The sequence below is a fragment of the Glycine soja genome, chromosome 16 (assembly GCF_004193775.1).
Source record: "Glycine soja cultivar W05 chromosome 16, ASM419377v2, whole genome shotgun sequence".
Classification (NCBI taxonomy): Eukaryota; Viridiplantae; Streptophyta; class Magnoliopsida; order Fabales; family Fabaceae; genus Glycine; species Glycine soja.
In genome coordinates this window covers 2,031,282-2,051,864 of record NC_041017.1, presented here as the reverse complement: position 1 = coordinate 2,051,864, position 20,583 = coordinate 2,031,282, and the positions used below count along the sequence as shown (strand labels likewise).

At 31.5% G+C, this 20,583-nt stretch overlaps 2 protein-coding genes and 1 long non-coding RNA gene across 4 annotated transcripts; 1 reads left to right on the top strand and 2 right to left on the bottom strand.

The window, feature by feature from the left end:
- Nucleotides 1-6,993: 6,993 nt before the first annotated feature.
- On the bottom strand, nucleotides 6,994-9,021 carry LOC114389516. The gene is made up of 2 exons (XR_003661789.1): nucleotides 8,903-9,021; nucleotides 6,994-7,363 (listed from the first exon to the last, which is right to left on the bottom strand). It is a non-coding gene; the product is annotated as an uncharacterized LOC114389516 (long non-coding RNA).
- A 3,805-nt stretch (nucleotides 9,022-12,826) lies between these two features.
- LOC114390201 (ras-related protein RABA3-like) lies at nucleotides 12,827-14,897 on the top strand. 2 transcript variants are annotated; one of them, XM_028350902.1, is made up of 2 exons: nucleotides 12,827-13,375; nucleotides 14,208-14,897. In XM_028350902.1, exons 1-2 carry the CDS (start codon nucleotides 13,098-13,100, stop codon nucleotides 14,656-14,658), a joined length of 729 nt encoding a protein of 242 aa, XP_028206703.1. In that variant the 5' UTR covers nucleotides 12,827-13,097; the 3' UTR covers nucleotides 14,659-14,897. The 2 variants fall into 2 exon arrangements, with proteins under 2 accessions (XP_028206703.1, XP_028206702.1); XM_028350901.1 differs by having other exon boundaries at nucleotides 12,851-13,375; nucleotides 14,202-14,897.
- Nucleotides 14,898-18,241: 3,344 nt separating this feature from the next.
- Nucleotides 18,242-20,310, bottom strand: LOC114389405 (AAA-ATPase At2g46620-like). The gene has a single exon (XM_028350073.1). It carries the CDS (start codon nucleotides 20,052-20,054, stop codon nucleotides 18,627-18,629), a length of 1,428 nt encoding a protein of 475 aa, XP_028205874.1. The 5' UTR covers nucleotides 20,055-20,310; the 3' UTR covers nucleotides 18,242-18,626.
- Between the last annotated feature and the right edge of the window lie 273 nt (nucleotides 20,311-20,583).

The following is a 20,583-nucleotide window of genomic DNA, read 5'->3' as shown; positions in this document are numbered from 1 at the left end:
AATTGGAATTTGTTTTGGGATGTTTACTGTATTGTAATTCTTCCTTTATGTTTACAGTTACGAGATTTGTGATACCCTCTACCCCGACATATATATAAATAAATAAAATATATAAAAAATTGGTAAACAAATTCACGTGAGTAAAAGGTTCACATTCGCTTCACTATTTTCAATTAAAACTTATTAAAAATATATTCGACTCGAAACAAGGCCGTCAAAATTTACAAAATGTTATGCTAAATCAGTGAGGTAAAATAAAATAGACTAACATCATGCAATTAATATAAACTTACGCCTCAATGTCACATCCTATCAGAGCATTGTGTCCCGACGTCCTTCAGCACAAGGTTCCTTAAAGCGATTCACCTAGTCATATGCTCCCTTGAACACAAAGTTCAAGATCATTACAGGATCCAAACACAAATAACACACAGGGAGTGAGTTATCACATTCCTAACTAATGAAGAGTAATGATACAACATGTAGGTATAAATATCATAAAAATAAAATAAAACTTACTTAAACATAGCTCACATCATTTCACCACTTTGTCATCCAACATCACATCATCACATCATCACACAACACATTTCATATTCGTTTTTACAACATTCACGTACTCAAGGATCAAAACACAATGTCATCAAGTCAATCAATATCGATCAATACACAAATGTTATGCAACATATACACTAAAACTCAATCTTATATGCAATGTGGTACCATGTCGGTGAAAAACCCTGTCGGGCGCCTAGGAGTACATGACAAGACAAACCACACACTAGCAAGTTAGGTCACTCTCACTAGGTAAAATCATAGGAAGACCAGTAAGGGACACAGTGTTTTGCGAAAATACTCCAACCATATGGGATCAATATAGGCTTAAAGGAGCACTCAAACTAGGTGACCCCTAAGGCCTACACTCCGAAGAGTCGGTTAGGGCCTCTTCCTCCTGATTCAGGTCCAACCTAGAAAACATTTTAGCACACAAACTCTATCTATGAATTGTACAAAACACACGACTCCTCAATTGTTCTCAAATAGTTTATCTCGTCGCCCTTAAAGAGTCTTAGCATTAACTCATCACCCTTAAAGGGTCTTAGCATTAACTCATCGCTCTTAAAGGGATTTAGCATTAACTCGTTGCCCTTAAAGGGTCTTATAGTCGTGCGATTGTACAATTCATAGTTCACAACTCAATGCACACAACATCTCAATCACATACATACACAATTTATCACATACATTCGATCTCAATTACAATGGTATAATCTCAATTAACACGTTATCACACCTCATGAATTATATACACTTTACCTATGAACTATGCAATACACACAATTACTTAATTATTTTTAAAATTATTTTAACTCGTCGGGCTCCCACAGTAGATCTCATCACAATAATCGTTGTCCTTAAAGGGTCTTACAATTGTGTGATTGCATAGTTCATAACTTACAACTCAATACACACATCTCAATACACATTTATTTCACCATTAATCACAAGTTCAAATTATCACATACTCACAATTTGAATCACCATTTCATAATCTCAATATAACAATTAATACAAAAAGTTTATCACTACATGGGGAATAAAATCCCTCAAATAATTTCACACAATTATACCAAAATCAATTAATCAAAATCATAGATATAAAAAAAATAAAAACACCAAGATCACTTTATTTTATCAACCAATTTGCATCAGGACATCAATATTGTATTTATAATAGTAAAGGAAAAATTATAATTTAATAAACATTCCAAAATAAACCCAATTTAATTTTCTAAGGATCCATACACATGTTCATTCTAACCCCAATTGCGATAAACGCATCCCTTACCTCTAAGCGGGCTCACGTATGTTCCGGCAGCGATAACGGCATCTCTAGCAATTTCTTGAGATTCCTCAAGTTTCTCCTCTGATTGCTTTGATAGGGTTCCTAAACATTAGAGAGAACGAGAAGGGATTGAAGCCTCCAATTGTACTGTCTTCGTGCGATTCCATTATCTCCCTCCAGGAAAATTATCACGCAAATCCCAACGGTTAATGGGTGCGTAACTGAATCTTAAACAACATATAAAAATTTCACGACAATCCAACGGTTAACGAGTCCAGGATCATAGTTTTACCGAGACAGTTTTGGATTTCTGCGAGAAAAGAAAAGTCTACAGTGCGAAGTGTATTTCTCTCAGCTCAAGCACTATTTTTAAATTAACAACGGTGAAAATGCTAGGAATTGAGTTGAAAATGTGGTGCTAAAATTTCATGACGATCCAACGATGAATGAGTCCAAGATCGTTATTTTTCTGAGACAAGTTTAGTGGTCTGCGAGAAAATGAAATAGTTTTGGAAGGAGAAAGAAAGAAAAACAAGAGGAGACTTCGTTTGAAAACTGACCTAACATCACTATTTATACCTAGGATACTCATAACTTATTATTTATTTTATTTATTTATTTTTATTATTTTATAAAAAAGAACTCTATTTTATTATCTATCAAATGAATAAATTAAATATTTTTATTTTATCTTCTCTCAAATCATTATTTTATTATAAATATTTTTATTTATTTATTTAATTATAATAACCTCTTCATTCTCTAAAATTTTATTTACGAAAAATGAGATGTTACAAGATTGTTGTGTTTGACGGGCCAATTGATGCCCTGATGTGAATTGGTTGATAAAATTAAGTGATCTTGATATTTTCATGTTTTTTACCTATGATTTTAATTTCTTTGATTTTGATATGATTATGTAAAATTGTTTGATGAGTTCAATCATATGAAAATAACATATTAATATTATTATTGTGTGACATGTATATAATGTATGAGACATGATAACGTGTTATCTTGTGATTATGGAAGTATGATGAACTATGTGTAAGTAACAAGTTAAGTATATGTTAAATTGTAAGATCACACATGTGTATTGAGATGTTATGTGTATTGAGTTGTGAGCTATGAACTATACAATCACACAACGGTAAGATCCTTCAAGGGAGATGAGTTAATTTGCGACGAGTATTGTGATGGGATCCACTATAGGAACCCAACGAGTTTAATCACTTTGAGGCGCGATGAGTTAAAATTATTTTGAGAATAATTGAGGAGTTGTGTGTTTTGTAAAGTTCATAGATAAAGTCTGTCTGCTAAAATGTTTTCTGGGTTGGACCTGAATCAAGGGGGAAAAGCTCTGAATGACTCTTAGAAATGTAGGCCTTGAGGGTAAATACACTCGGTTTGAATGTTCCTTGAAGCTTATGTTGATCTCATGTGGTTGAAGCATCCTCACAAAATAGAGTGACTCTGATTGGTCTCCCTATGATTTTACCTAGTGAGAGTGACTTGACTTACCAGTGTGTGGTTTGTCTTGTCATGTACTCCTAGGCACCCGGCGAGGTTTTTCACTGACATGGTATCATATTGTATATATGATTGAGTCTTAGTATATTTGTTACATAACATTTATGTATTGATCGATATTAATTGGCCGAATAATATTATGTTTTGATCCTTGAGTACGTAAATGATGTGAAAATGTGTAAGACGTATAGTGTTGAGATGTGATGTTACACGATAAGTGGTGGAATGACATGAGTTATGTTAAAGTAAAATATATTTTATTTATATAATATGTATAGCTATGTTGTCTCATTTCTCTCTATTAGTTAGGAATGTGATAACTCACTCCCTATGTGTTGTTTGTGTTTGGATCATGTGATGATCTCGAACTTTGTATTCGTAGGAGCAGATGATTAGATGGATGGCTATGGAGAACCTTATGTTAGAAAATACTAAAACACAATATTTTGATAGAATATGACATTGAGACATGAGATTTTGTATTAATTGCAAGAAGTTTTGGACATGTAGTTTTTTTCATTTTGTTTCACATGTTGAATCTTTAGTTCATTTTTTGGAGTTTTAGACGGTCTTGTTTTGAACTGGAGATGTTTTTAATAAGTTTTATTTGGTAATAATAAAGTTAATGTGACTATTTTACCCACTTGAATTTATTTAAGTGATTTGAATAAAATTGATTTAGTTACATTTCAAATTTTTATATGTTTTTCTTAAATATTTGTATATCGGAATAAAAGGTATTGATTTCATCTGACCGATAAATAAGTATTTATAGTAAAATCGTGAAAAAAAAAATCATAGGCCAAAATCTTCACCATTGCTGTAATATTCCAGGTCCATAATATGAATAATGACTTTTTATTAGTTTTAATAGTTTATACCCCTTTTTCCTGAATTCTGTGATGGTGAGGTACGTTATATTATAGGGATCAACATTTTCATAATCACATGTCAAAACTCCTAGTCAAAAGCTTTCTTTGTGTGTGCGTGTGTATGGCAACACTACCAATCAAAATTAACAACCGGACCACATAAGGAATAAAGCAATCAACAATGTACTGCCCCAGAGAGGTTTGTGTGACTTTGTCTTAGCAGAGGCGTTTGTAACTTGTAATCACATATAGGGATTCGTCTCCTAAAAGGCTAAAACTAGTATTTCATCTAACTTATTATAGTTTCTTCTTCATTTTAAACTGAGAATTTGACTCAAATAGGATTCTTAAAAAATTAAAAATGTTATAAATAGAATCTTAAAAAATGTTTTTCAATAAATAAAATTTTAATGAGGCTATTTTTTTACTTTTAGTTTAGTTTTTTATTTTAAATCTCAATATTCAAAAATAAATTATTTAAAACTAATTAAAAAAGTATTTGTGGTAAAAAAATATATTTATTGAATTGTTTTAATTTTAAATTTAAAATAATTATTAAGTTCTAAAGAATTCAAACAAATGCTACTTGTGTGATTGTGTAAGAAGTTGGTTTAATTCTAAGATGGCAAACTAGGGGGAAACAGCTATTATACTATTTTTCCTTTTGCTAAAAAAGAGAAGAAAAAATAGTCCACATCCAAGAACATACATAAAATAGACGTATACTAGTTCCTAAATGTCATTTTATACAATACAATACAATTGCGTGGAAAATTAGCCCTATTTTGCTCTTTGCTTTTACCAGTTCTACGAACAAATCGAAATGCAACAACGCATTTGTTATTTGCACGGTGAGAAAGCATAATATAAGTAGTGATAGAGAGACGTGTGTTATGATATTACGTAGCTACTCAATAGGCGTCGCTCTCTTGATAATATATGTCAAGTATGTGAGAATGAGTTTGGTTTTCACATAATATCAGAAGGTAAGGTACCAGTGGAGTTTTGAAAACTATAATCTACTTACAATTGGAGATACACAATTGTAGGAAGACCACTAGACACGAAATGGAGCGGGCGAGAAACAGGGTGTGTTTCCCATATTCGGGAGAGGAGTGTGCATGAGTGATTCAGCTTAATTTTGATCAAATTTAGAGTCCAATCTAATTAAATTTGATCGGTTTAATTTGATTTGGTTTTTATAAAAAAAAAAATTGAAACCCAACCTAACTCATTTTATTCATGAACGGTTTGGTTTGATTCGAAACAACGGGTTATTTATTTAAATCTGATCTTTTTTTCTTAGAATTATTATTTTATATCATGATTCATTCAAATATACAATATAATTAACACAATATTATCAAATGTATGAAAGAAGTAAAATTGATTCATTTAATATCATCAATATAATATTCTACGATAGACTAATACAAATTAAAACAAAATATTTTTTAACGAAAATTACTATAATAATATGAATCATAATTATTTCCTACAAACTAATTTTTAGCAATAAGCTTTGATACTATCATATTTATTGCAACCATATTTGCTAAAACAAATAAACAAAATATGATCCATGACCATTAAATTTTAAACATTGACTATATCAGAAATACACTATTTTACCACTATACCCAAGTTCTCATTTGGATATTTGATGTAAATATAATATTAATGTAAGTTTTATGCAAAAATATTTCAAAATTCAAATTTTATTCTTTTTAATTTATTATATTTTTATAATCTTATATATTATCTTTTAAAATATAATACATAAGATTAAATTCTATTTTCACATAAATTAGAATATGTATACTTATATAAGCTTTATTTTTATTTTATATATTATATTTTTATAATTGATAACTGTTATGTATAAGTATATTTTGGGATTAAATTATGTAAAAATTGTTAATTTTTTTCTCTTAATTCTTCCTTTTTATGTGAATAATTGGATTTTTAACATCATTTAAATTTTTGTGCAAAAAGGGTTAAAACCTTGTGAATTTATAGTGCTTGGTGACTAAGTGGTACAGAAAAACAAAGTAAATCTCAAAGAAGTAAAATTGAAGATATGAAGCTGCGTCTTAGCACGTCTCAAACACTCATCGATGTAGTTGCGTAGTGGGCACCGCAGGCTTAGCGTCATGAAGTATGAAGAAGTTTGAATCATGGAGGCGTGCTTAGCACGAGATTACCCCACGGCAAATCATGCTTAACTGAAGGTTGCGTGAAGACCAAACTAATTTACGCCTATGAAAGAATGAGAGAGAATAAAGAAAAAACACACAAAAAACTCAAGAGAATCTTTGATATTTATTTATAAATTAAATTTTAATGATTTTTTTTTTTAAAAAAATTGTCAATAATTAAAAGAAATACGATATCACAAAAGTGTTATTATAAATTAAAAATATAATTTATACAAAGATATTTTATTTATACAATTTTTTATTATAATATAATTTATACATTTGATATATATATATATATATATATATATTGTAAATTTGAATTATTTAAAAATAATCATTTATCTTTTATTTTTTTTAATATTTTCAAAATCAAATTAAATTAAATCTATTAGTTTGAAAAAAAAAAATCCTCTGAACTCAAACTGAAATTATCCATGTAGTGGTCTTTTTTCATGTTCCAAGAAGAGTTTATTAGTCTTATATTACTAAAATTATGAGTGAATTTAATCTTTAATTCAATAAATTAAATTAAAAGATAATCATGGTCATAAAAAAAGTAGTGTATTAAATTCAAAACTTTAGGTATAAAAACTTTTGCTCTAATATGCACAAGTACACAACGAGGACATAAACTTCACAAACATCAAGAAAAAAAATGAATACATGAACACTTTAAAGTCGTTGATGGTGATGCATATGTTGCATCGCTATCTTTGACAGCACATCCAACGCTGTATTGGCTTCTCTGAAGTCATTGATGACTATAGTTCTGACCAAAAGATCAATGAGTGTACACTGCTCGTGTCGGTGTTTGTTGTAAGAAATAAATTGCATAAATCTGGTTTAGCTTATAGGAGGATTATTCTCAGGGTATGAGGCATCTTCAGACCTTCCAAAACAACAATCAATTTACCCTGAAAGAGAAAAGGACATAAAAAGAGATATGTAATGTAATGTAATATAATAAAAAAATGAAATATATTCATATATCATTTACTTATCAAACACAATGTTGGAGCACTCCTTATTTTGATTTTTTTTTTTGGTAAAAGTAGACTTGCTCCTTTTATTTTACTAAAAGATTGTATTTCTAATTCACAGAATTGATTTTAAAACAGCTAAAGCTAAAATAATTAATTTTAAAAGAATTGCAAAAATTGATTTGTTATTAAAAATGATATTTTAAAATTGAGTTAAGAATATTTAATTATGTTTAAATGATATAAAGTTGTAAACAAAATGCTATTCTTGGGTCTTAAGCCCTAATCCTGTTAACAAAAAACAGAAAACAACAAAAAATTATTACCTCTAGTCCTATAACTTATTTCTTATATATTATATCAGAGATAGTATTGTCATGTGTAATATAGTATCTATTGAGTTTCCTAATGTGACCTTAGTCTCTCTTCGTAAAGAAGATAACGAATTGTAAAATATATATATTGAGAATCATAACATACTTATAATATGCTATATGCTAACCTAATAGAGTATCTACTATTTTCTAATGTCTCAACAACACCTATATCCACTCTTATAAAGGCTCATATTAATTAAATTAAGAGTCTGATGTGCTTAATTAACATCAATTTAATTTGATCACATAAATGGACTCTTTTATAATAAATAGCTAACAAGTAATTAAATAATATTAGCAGATATTTTATCAGTGGAACTTAACACTCCAACAACAGTGTTGTTGTCTTGCTAGCAGGAACGAACGGATCTACGTAGAGAAGAGAAAAGGGGCAATTCCCTTCATTAAATTTTTATTTTTTTTCTTAATATAACATGTGTAGTTATAATTTATCTCTATAATTTAAATATTAGTTAAAAAACAAATTATAATGAGTTTTGTTTTTACTAATTTATATATGTCAATATTATTCCAACAACTAATAAAATTTTGTGAATTGCTCGCTTGCCGGCACTTCTTCCAACGTTGGCTCTGAAACATCACCCCAGAATTAGGTAGGTTGAATTGAAAATATGAGATTGTGAGTATATTTTCACTCTGCTAATGTAAACACATTGAACAAGGTACGTACACGGGCTGAAATATCAAGCATTAGACTTGATAAACCTTCAAATCCAATTAGAGTCGTTGCATGTCGCGTACACAGACAGAGTGATCATGATTCATGACTTTTGCATCAAATCAAGATACTATATCATTAACAAAGAAAAGAAACTGATTCGAGTATTTCACAACTACTTGAGTTATTGCTTAACATGCAAAATTGTGTTCAAACACAGCCCGGTTATAGTTTTGCCAAACATATTAAATTAATTAGTTTGCACACTCCAGAATTTGATGTTAGCAAACTATTCCAAACATATTATAACTCAAACAAAAATTACAAGTTCCATTAGTTATAGGATGCATGCAAGTAGCAAACCCAACATCATCATAACAAGAAACAAGGGTAATAACAAATAGGTAGAGATGTTACCATCCATATGTCAATACTGATGGTTGAAGAAGTTAATTGGAAGCATGAAGATAGAAAGCAATCTCTATAGTGCCAGAACCTTAGTGGGATTTCATAGTTATTTATTTATGATAATATGGTTGTGGAAGTCCTCATTTTGGAATGGCTCTCCTGGTCTTTGTGGGCCAATCTTGTATAAGATTTGTGAGTTTTTTATATTTTTTTTTTATTAAAAATAAGTAGTAGAACAAAGAGACACTGACACTATGGTGTAGGACACCAATGACATGTTGAGACTTTCAGTAAATAACTACCTAAAACAAGCTTATTGTATTAACAGTGGCGGATCTTGCTAGAATTTTTTGAGGGGATCAAGTAATTTAAATACATATAATTGCAATTATTTATAGTATCATATATATTGTTAAAGGAAGAAAAAAAAAATTGGGGGAGCATGACTACCCCGCTCCAACCAAAATTCTGCCACTGATCACTTCATAAGCCTAAATTGAAGGCAGTTTCCTTTAGTTGCCACTACTCAATTAGCCCTTAGACCCTAGTGAATTTGCTTGAGAAGGATTGTCCACCAAAAGAGGAAAGGTTGCATGAACAGGATTGTAGTTGTAAAACATATTTATCATCATAAATATCAAACCATTGTAATCTAGATGGTTAAAATACTTACTTGAATCTCCCAGGAATATAATTTGTTAAAGTAAGTACATTCTATCTAATAATAATATGAAAAAAAAGGCTTGATTGGGGATTATATTGACTATTGAAATGCAATTTGAATGTTGGAAACAGAACTTGGCAAAGTATCAATGAGAAGAGAGAAGAGGGAGAGTGGGGTAGAAGAGATTTTAAAGGCTATATGGGAGGATAAGTTTGGGTCCTCTAAAGTCTGTTTGTCACGGTTGGTAAAACCTGAGAACCCAAGTGACTTCTGACTACTTCAAATGGAAGTTAATAAACGAGGTCCCTTTCATCAGATTCAGATGAAACTCATGAAAGAATGCAACAGCTGTTATAGCGCAGTTGAATTTTCTTTTTCTTCTCTTTCAAAATTGGACTCTATCGTACTATGATCGTTACTTTACAGCATCAATTCACAAACATTGAATAGATCGATATTTAGCAACTACCATACAATTTGGAAAAGAAAAACTTTAGTCTTGTGTAATATATAACTCAGAATTTAGCATCATTGATGATTATGAGATTGTAAATTATGTGGAAAAAATTGTGAGTAGTACCATTGTAAAAATTTAATTAAATCCCACTTGAATTTCAGGAAATTAATTAAAATTGTGATTGACAAAGAATTACAGCTTGTAATGCAAAAGAGTAGAACAAAATGGCAAAAGAGCGATTACTTTGTAAAGGAAAGCACTAAATAAAGGTCCATCATATATACTTTGGGTTCCTTCGGAGAAAGTATATCATATTGCCTCACAGTCACTTTCATAGCAATCTCATTTTTACTATCAAATGCATAAACTGTCTTGACTACTGCGAGAACAAATTACTATACGGTACATATTGTTATGGTTCTAGTGAATCTTTACCTCATATATAATCAAATTTTATTAAAAAAAATGATAAACTGAAAAACTCTACTGCATAGATTAATTAGGATCAATGACCACATATAGTGATCTTCAATCATATAAAAGAATTTCCTTGACAATAAGGGCTGCACTAGTCAAGATTTTAAAGATACAATATAAAAACTACATGTTTGATTGCTTATTTGTTTCCTGTAGTTATTTGGACTTTAGCCCCTAAAGTTGTTTGTATTTTGTGTTTTAGTCCTTATACTTAAAAAATTTACATTTTAATCTCTGAACAATTATTTATATGTTTTAGTCCTTGTTATTGGTCACTAAGTAACTTTGTTAATTTTAAATTTTCTAAAACCGTCCCAAAATTGAGACTGATAGTGCAAAACTGCCAAAATTTTTAAAAAAGCACATTGTTTTTGTGCTAAGTTTATACAATTTTGTGCTGATTTCAATTTTGCAGCGACTTTAGCTAGAGAACTTATAACTGATAAAGTTACTAACTAACAACAGGTTGTATTCGAACTAAAATGTAGAGATTCTAAATATAAGAATTAAAACGTAAAATGTAAAGTGTGGACAAGCACATCTACCAGAGCAACTATTAAACCAAAACTATATATATATATATATATATATATATATATATATATATATATATATGCAACATATCCTCTAACCAACCACTACATCCATACCTACCACTCACAACAAAATGGTACGTATAGCCGTACATAAACTCAATGACTCTTTAATTTCCGGGGTCCAATCAAACGAGTTAAATGTTTCCAGGACTTAATTATTATGCTAACATAACATCCCTTCTTTGCTTTCGTTCTTTCTCTTATTCTTAAATATTGTTTCTGTTCAATGCACATGTACAATAATTTATTGTCATAATAATGCATTCATTGTCATTAATGCGATTAAAGCCGTATTATGATTTAACACTAAGAACTCATCTTGCACAATGATGTTATTATTAGTGTTACATAATCTCTGTGGGTGGAACAAAGGATAAGTTAAGCTATGCTACTAATTGCTACGTACGTCATCGCAATGGATGTTGTTCATAGACCATGACCACTGCCAGAAGCCAAAGGAAAAAAGGGAGACAAAAATAATTCAGAATCTTTCATGTGTGGCTGGAACAAAACAAAGGTAGTAGGCCATGCTCCTGCTACTGTATGTACAAACTACACAAATTTCTTTTCACTCATAATAATAATACCATTGAACAGAATAAGATCCCCTGCAGTATCAAAATAAACTAACAGGATGTGTAGTTCTAAATTTCACTCTTAAAATTTAATGAATTCAATTTCACAAGATAAATTTATTTTTTAATAAATTAAATCAAACGACCATGTTAATGCAGTTCTCTTTTAACAAATGCAGAGGATCTTGATCTTCATGGAACAAATAAAGCAAGAGTCATTGTCAGAGCCTTCCTTACGGTTTTCTTTTTCTACTTGCTTTTTGTTTGTAGTTTTCGTATTATATTTTGTTCACCACTATTTCATTTGCACCGATCAGTAAGTGAAGCATATAATGCAAAAGTTCAGATATTATAGATTTTAGATAACAAGTCTGATTAATTTAAAAGCAGCCAATGGATGTTAAAAAATTGACAATACTATGTATACATATATAGTATGTATTATTAAACAGTAACATTACTACTACTATCAACTAAGTGCCTAAATCAACTAACGTTGCATTATTCAAACTTAATCAGTTGTTCAAATTTTGAGTTTGTAGCTTTATTGTTCATAATAATTTTATCTAACTCGAATATGATTGTATTCCATGAAGGATATTTGTAATCTAGACAAAAAAAGTGTCATTACTCTGAACTAATCCAAGAAATTTGTCCAACTCAGTGGTTATCAAGGAGGAACATTCTTATTGTATCTTACTTGTTCTTCATTTTCGCATCATCAACTATATTGGTAATGGTAGTACTCAATTTGTTTCTATGATTTAATCTAATTATATCAATTTGCGAGACACAAATCAATTATATTAATTTGATTAAAAAAAATCAATTATATTATGATAAAGAAAAAGATCAAACGGAAAAAATGTAAAGAATCGTGAAAAGAAAAGTCATGTGTCCTTGGATTGCGCCTTAAATTAAGACCAAAGTGATCCGAAATTGTAAACACTTAAACCATTAAAAACAAAAACCATGATTCCAGGTTTCCTTAACCTGAGGCAAACCACCATAGCTTTTTAGTTTATTTGTTGATTAATTTACATTTATGTTTTCCTTTTCGACTAAAACAATTGCTAAATTACATCCCATGATGTATTATTAGCAGCAGAAGGCATCACGGCAATATAATAGTGCCACATAATAATATTAAAAGGGAGACACAGAACTGGACCCCATTTTTTCTTCCTACACTTTTGCCAGTGATTCAACATTGATTTTGTCCGGTTCATAATTTTTCAACCAGTTTCCTGTTCCTTTTCTTGCTTCTACTCACCCCCATGACCATTAGTTTATACTTAGTCCAAGTTGTACTTTATTTTGCTGTGGAAGAAGAATAAGACCAAGGTTTTAATTAGAGCCTCGTTTGTGCAAGTGAAAAATAGGATCACATTGACCTATTCTTTTTTCAAGCTCTTTTAATTGTCTTGGGAAGAAAATGAACCCAGAAATGAATGGGGTTGAGGCTGAGAAGAGGCAAGAGAATGGACATGAGAAAGTGGATTATGATGTGCAAGAGAAAATAGACTATGTTTTTAAGGTGGTGGTGATAGGGGACTCAGCAGTTGGAAAGACTCAAATACTCTCAAGGTTTGCAAAGAATGAGTTCTGCTTTGACTCAAAGTCCACCATTGGGGTTGAATTCCAGACTAGGACTGTCACTATTAATGCCAAAGTCATCAAAGCTCAGATCTGGGACACTGCTGGCCAGGAAAGGTTCATTGCATTCTTTCTCTCTCTTTCTATCTCTAATTCATGCTTGTGTTTTGATTCTTTGTCTATAATTTTCTTGCCATTCCTTTGAACTCAAGGGTGGACAGACATTGAGTTTCAATGATGGTATGGTACGGATTCAAAGGTTATTATATTATTGTTTGACTATTCAATGTGATACCAATTTGACTTAGGAAACATACATGGCCAAGAAGCACATGTTCTTGACTTTTGTTTTTATAGGTATTTCATTTTCCTTGATTAGGCTCCAAAAGTCACATTAATGTTATAAGGGGTTGTATTGAGACACTATAACAGTTTTGGTAGAATGCAATGCTTCTTAACATCTAAGTCCATTCACATTGTCATATTCTATATACCATTCCAAGCTCTGAAAAAGTTTGCTAGAATCCTATGAATTCAAAATTGCAAACTGTGTGCAATAATGATGAAGGATTTTTTTTTTTTTTTAGTTGTTAGTATTATTAGTTTTTATTAACGGAAAAATTCGAATCCGAGGCCTCTCTCTTCTTCCCTTTCCCATTCACCACTAGACCAACTTATATCTCCCATGAAGGAAAATGTTAATATGTTATGCAATATGATGGAAGAGGGGATAAACCAACAAAAGTAAACTTGGGAGCTAATAAGTCTCAAACAAACCACAATTAAATTTGACATAACATCCAAAAGATTAAATTTGTGTCACTCTCAATTATATGTTACTGAACTTGTTTATTCTTATCCAATGTGGGACTTCTTTGTCTGTACTTGTAATACTTATAATTTTGGTGCAGATAAATTCTCACAAATTTAACACATTACATAGGTACAGGGCTGTAACAAGTGCATACTACAGAGGTGCATTAGGGGCAATGCTTGTCTACGACATAACGAAGAGGCAATCGTTTGATCATGTAGCGAGATGGGTGGAGGAGCTGCGTGCGCACGCAGATAGCTCCATTGTGATCATGTTGGTTGGGAACAAAGCTGATCTTGTGGACCAGAGAATGGTACCAACTGAGGATGCAGTGGAGTTTGCTGAGGACCAAGGCCTCTTCTTCTCCGAGACTTCAGCTCTCAGTGGTGACAATGTGGAGAGTGCATTTCTCAAATTGCTAGAAGAGATCAATAGGGTAGTGTCCAAAAAGGCTTTGGAATGTGGTTTAGGGAAGGAGAATGGTGACACCAATGTTGCCTCACTCAAAGGAACAAAGGTTGATATAATCTTAGGTCCTGAATTGGAAATTAGTGAGATGAAGAAATTGTCTTCGTGCTCTTGTTAATATTGGTAGTGAGATTTAAGTTTGTGTATTTTGATTTTGAGTTTGGGAAAAAGAGCAGAGTGAGTGAAAAGTATATATACATGAGTATCCTTAACGGTGAGTGTGGAAGGCTAAGTTGATTTTATTTGCTATTGCTTTCCATGCTGAGTTGAAGAGTAATAGTTATCCTGTTTCGTTATGATTATGAATTATTACAGTTATGGCACATTTACTGAAAAAGTGTACTGATAGCTAACGAACTTATGGACTGTGGTGTTTATTTAGAACATTCACCTTAATGTAACTTCTAAACTGATAAAAAAAAATGTGAGTACAGTAAGTGTTTGAATGATTAATATAGTACAGTATGTGTTTCATTAAAAGAATTAATTAAATCATTAGTGGACAATGTGGCATCTGTAACGGGCCCGTCGCTCACTTCCCATCCGCTCCAATTAAACTCTGTTTATCTGGAGTTGGGCCTTTGCTTCCTGCACCTCATCGAAAATCCAAATGGGCCAAATTTTCCTTCGCAAAGAACCTGCTCCTCCTACAAAAGGCTCTTCTGAATTATAAAATCCTGTTCATAAAACAAAAAACAATACATTTTTAGATTGTCCACATTCTAGAATTATGCACATATAAATCAAGTATTTTAAAATATACAGGATGTTGTTTTTCGTTAATTAAGTTAAAATAAACTCGCTCTAAGTTCATTCACGTGCTCAATAGTAAGATTTTTAATATAAGAATCATAAAAGAAGAATTCTAATAAGATAGTGAAGATAAAAAAAAATGTTAGGTAATTACAAGTTAAAATGCAACGTGAAGTAACATTCATTAAACACTGCAATAGTAATATTAATATTTATTAAAAAAACTATTTTAATTAAATAAATTTATGAGCTAGTCAAAATAAATTAGTCAAATAGGCTGAAAATTGTAGCTTATTTATCTGGTCAAACACTCTTTTGGTTAGCAAGACAAAACTGCAACAAACATATCCTCCCAAACAAAATATCTTAATTCAAAATCTGTTTTAAATAGTTTCAACGGTCCATTTTTTTTCATTCATAATTATACCAAAGAATATAGTCAATTTGTTATAACTTGCTCAACCCTGTGTGTTTCCACTTTCATAGACAAAATGATGTAAGTTGATCAAGTTGAATTCCCCTTAATTGCTGCACTAGTTTTAATTAATCAACTTCTGTTATGTCCATGAGTTTAGAAGACACTGTAATTAATAGCCCCAGAGACTGGCTTGACTTACTTAATTGAATACCGTTGAATTCGATAAAATCTCAATTAATTACATCCAAGTCATGCTGAATACCTAATTTTAAAAAGAGTAATGTTAGTATCATTTCAATAATTACAGTATAATAAGATTGGTATCTAAAATAATATTTATAATAAGGTAAGACAAGAGGGAAAATATAAGTTATATACTACTGTTTTGTTTTTATAAACTTTAAGTTTAATTATATTTTCGATTTTTCTATTTTTTTTTAATTTGAATTTGGTCTTTTTTTCATAACTAAAAACTAAAAAAACATTTTGAATAAGGCCTATTTTTTAAGATTATTATTATTAATTTGCTTCGAGAAAAATAATTATGCACTAAAAGTATAATATGTTTTATGTCGTTATTGAATCATAATTTGTTATTGAATCATAATTTATCATTTATGATAAATTTATTAATTTTTAAAATAATTATATTTAAGTAATTCAGATAGTGTTTTATAGTTAAATAAATAATCACGTAAACCTATTTTGATAAACATGAAATTCAGCTATTATTGTATGTCACGAATATGTCACAAATCTGTATCATTTTGTCTTTAAAATCTATCATAATTAAGGATTTTTTTTACTTTTAATTTACAAAACTGGCATCACATGTTATTTTCAATTTGTTTCATGTTTTTAAATATTTGTATAATAAATAGAAAAAAAATAATTTTACTATTTTCTGTAGAAATCTTTAAAAAGAAAGAAACATATTGAAAATAATATAATAATTTTGTAAATTAAAAATAAAAACAGAAAATAAAAATAGAAGTAAATAGAGCCTAAATAAAAATGAAAGAAAAACAATTATTTTTCCACCAATCTATTGATAAAAAAATGAAAACTCACTTAATATACTTGGTAAATTTATGCTAGTAATAATGCCATAATGCTTGGACTTTAGCAGTTTATCTAAACTAAATTTGATGATATAGCAATTTTATTTAAAAGAGTAAGAATTCTTTAAAAAATTAATTATAAAATGCCGCTGAATGCTGATGCATCCCTATCCTCTGTATAGGCATCGACACCTAAAATTTAGACATTGCTCACTAGCACATGTGATATTCAATTCATGATACACATATACAATCTCTCTTGCAATTACATGAAACAATTCCCCATAATATATCTATCAACTATACAAATATTTCTATTATTTTTTTTTTTTGTTACACAGCATATTTCTATAATAAACACGCCAATCATACAGGTCAATAATTAATGATTATAAATAGTATGCCGTGCCTGCTATCATATATTACAGGAAAACGTTAACGCATAAAATAAATCATTTCTTTTCATGTCAATCCAATTTTCCTTTTTAATTTGTTCCTCAAAGATATCGGATTAAATTAATTTTTTATCCTTTAATTTATTTTTAGGTACTATTCTTTTGTTTTTATTCCATTTGATCTACTATTTTCTTATTCAATTACATCTTTTAATTTTTAAAATAACTTTATTTTAATTTTATCTTCTAAATTGAACTAATAATATTAAAAAATGGGTGAGATGGAGTCAACATGACACACTTTTTTCTAACATTTTTAGTTTAATTTAAATCGTATGATCAAATTGAATAACTTTAAAAATTAGAAGACATAATTAAAAAAAATAGTTTAACCAAGATAATATCTATATACATTTCATTATTTAATATTTATAAGCATACTAACCCTACACGAAGTACGAGCCACAAACACACTGCCAAACAAAATTTATAAGTTTCATTGGTGTATTTATGATGTTGATTTTTCGCATATAATTACCAAAATTCTAAAACCATTGGCAGATAGCAATAAAACAAACCATAAATTATTCATATTCTTAAATTAATGGCATATAATAAAAATAAAATTATTTGTAACATTTATTAATTCTTATTTGTGTTATTGCTTGACTCATATTGATCATCAGAAAAAAGAAAATTATGTACATAATTTTTAAATGTAGTTTTTTTTTTTTTCATTTGCAGGTTGACTCTTGAATCACTACTCAACTGTCTCGTATAAATATCTATCACTAGTAACTTTTTATTTGATTTTTTCGTAGTGTATAAATCAGATACAGGACTTTTGACTGTGGAAAGTTTCAAAATTAAAATGTGAACTAAAAAAATAATAAAAAATAACCATTTAATCAACAGGAGCTGATAGTGAAATTGAAACAACTAGAAATTGCTAGTTAGCCAATTATATTATAGTAGTATTTCTTATTTGTAAGAAGCTTGAAATTATCAAAAGTAATAAACGTGATTCTCAGTCAATTTGGGGAAAAAAATGATAAGTCGAATTTTTCTTCCTTGTCAAGCATAGCTCCTAGATCAATATATGTAAACAATGAAAAAGAGGGGGGGAAATCAAAACATTTGAACTTTTTGTTTTGTTTTTTCCAATGTGAAATCTATACAATTGACTCCACCATTCATCAAAATTGAAAAAGGAAACTTTACAATGGAGTAGTTTTCTAATTTTCTCTTACATTAAGAAAGTTTCTAGTTCTATCATTTAATTTTGTTTACATCCCCACTAAAACATCCCATGGCAAATCAATTCTGAGGGACCAAAGTATGGACAATTTTGATTGGGATATCCTGCCAATAAATATTTTTTTTTAAAAAAAACTTTGCCAACAAAATTGACAAAATTTTTAAAAACATTTTTTTAATTTCTTTTTTTCATCTCTGGTGATCAAGTATCATGGGGAGAGGAATTAGACTGTTGTTGAGAAGTTCTTCTGCCGTTCCGCAATTTGAAGAAACCGTACAACTTCCGGATATCTTTAACCGTAGAGAACCCGTCCCCACCACAGGGCGCTTTGTCCACGTCATCACCCTCTATCCGCCGTCTGATCGAATCAGCATACGATCTTCTCCCATCACCGTCCGATTGCAGCGCCCCGATCACCGATTTGATGGCGCGACTCGGCGAGGTCCGATTCGCGATCATCAACTCGCTGATCTCCGCGGGGCTGAGAGTCGCGCCGTGCCGGAAAATCTCCTCCACCTGCGCGAACAGCTTGTGCTTCCTCACGCCGAGGTAGCTGCTCGCCAGCGTCTTGAACGCCGAGAAATCGCACACCGGGAAGTGGATGTGCACGTCGACCCGACCCGGCCGCAGCAGGTCCGGGTCCACGCACTCCTTGCTGTTCATCGTGAACACCATCACCCTCTCCTCGCCACAACACGCGCTAACGATTCCGTCCATGAAGCTCTGGATCCCCGACGCGGTAACCGCCGTCGCTGTCTCCGGCTCCGGTTCCAGAAACCGGTCGAGATCCTCCACCACGATTACCGATTTCGCCGTCGTTTCCGTTAACAGAAACATCAGATCCGAATCGCCGCGAATCTTGGAGAGATCCACGTCGTACACGTCGTAGCGGAGAAAGTTAGCCATCGCGGCGACGAAGCTGGATTTTCCGGTGCCTCCGGCACCGTACAGGAGGTAGCTCCGCTTCCACGCCCGGCCGATTTTCCGGTAATACTGCTTCGCCTTGAGAAACGATTCGAGATCTGACTTGATCTTGTTCTTCAGATCCTTCTCCATCGCCATCGTTTCAAACATCGCCGGATGAGTAAACGGAACGGATCTCCACCGTGTGCCGCCGTCTTCGACGGCGGAGGCGTTCATGAACAACCGTAAATTGCGCTTGCTTTGGTTCTCCATCTCGTCGGCGACAGTGTTGATGTGGCGGAGGTACTGGCGAAGGATGCGACGTTTATCGGTTTTTCTGATTTGGAGAACGAAGGTGGAAATCCGGTTCGGTTCGGTTTTTTGGTTGAACCAATAGAGTGTGGCACCAAGGAAGCGGTCCTCGATGGTTTGGTTCGGGTCGAGGCGCAAAACGATGTCAGTTTGGTCATTTCCGGTTATGAGATTGGTGAAGTCAGCGTCCTCTATGGAAGGAAGGGAATGCAAATAGAGAGAAACTTTGCGGTGAAGGTTATTCCGCCGCATATTATTGGTTTCGTTGAATTCGGGGACTTTGAGGAACTGGTACACGTGGCACCAATCCACGACCCTTCGGAAGCGTTTTCTTATGGTGTGCATCAATCCCGTTTTGAACAGCAACCACCGAACCGTGAAACCTACGACGACACTTAGGATTACGAGGAACATGGGGACGACAATGATGGAAGATTCTTCGAAGAAGTCCCAATTTGTGTGTCTAATGTTTCACCAAGTTTGGGGTTTTGGGGTATGAAAAAAGTAGAATCATGTTTGCATTTTGTTGGAGGAATGTGTGGTTTTGAGGACAATGGAATGGACCCTCCTTCGTCTTTGTTTGCACTTTGGAGCTACGTGTGTGTGTTCTGTTCAATTCAACTTCTACGTCTTTATCATTCTCCTTCAACAAAATTTTGGATTTCCATTTGGGGGAGTGGGGGGATTTATATATATAACGCATTTGGTCACGTAATCTGATTTATTAATTTCTCTTTCAACACGGAATTAGGTGAAAGAACCATGATAATTTTTTTATTTTTTATTTTTGAAAAATATTTAATTAGTTTTATTTTGTTGTCATGGAAACTAAAACTTTAATATTTATTGATGCATTAATTGGCCGATCATGTGCTGCCACGTGATTAACCAATTTTTTCTTATTAATAATCAATTTAAATTAAATTTAAAAATAATTATGATG

What these genes read in the sequence shown, in the direction of transcription:
- LOC114390201 (XM_028350901.1), top strand. Translation starts at nt 13,098, where the DNA reads ATGAACCCAGAAATGAATGGGGTTGAGGCTGAGAAGAGGCAAGAGAAT. An exon ending in GACACTGCTGGCCAGGAAAG is followed by an intron (nt 13,376 to 14,201) that starts GTTCATTGCATT and finishes CACATTACATAG; the next exon opens with GTACAGGGCTGTAACAAGTG.
- LOC114389405 (XM_028350073.1), bottom strand. Translation starts at nt 20,054, where the DNA reads ATGTTCCTCGTAATCCTAAGTGTCGTCGTAGGTTTCACGGTTCGGTGG.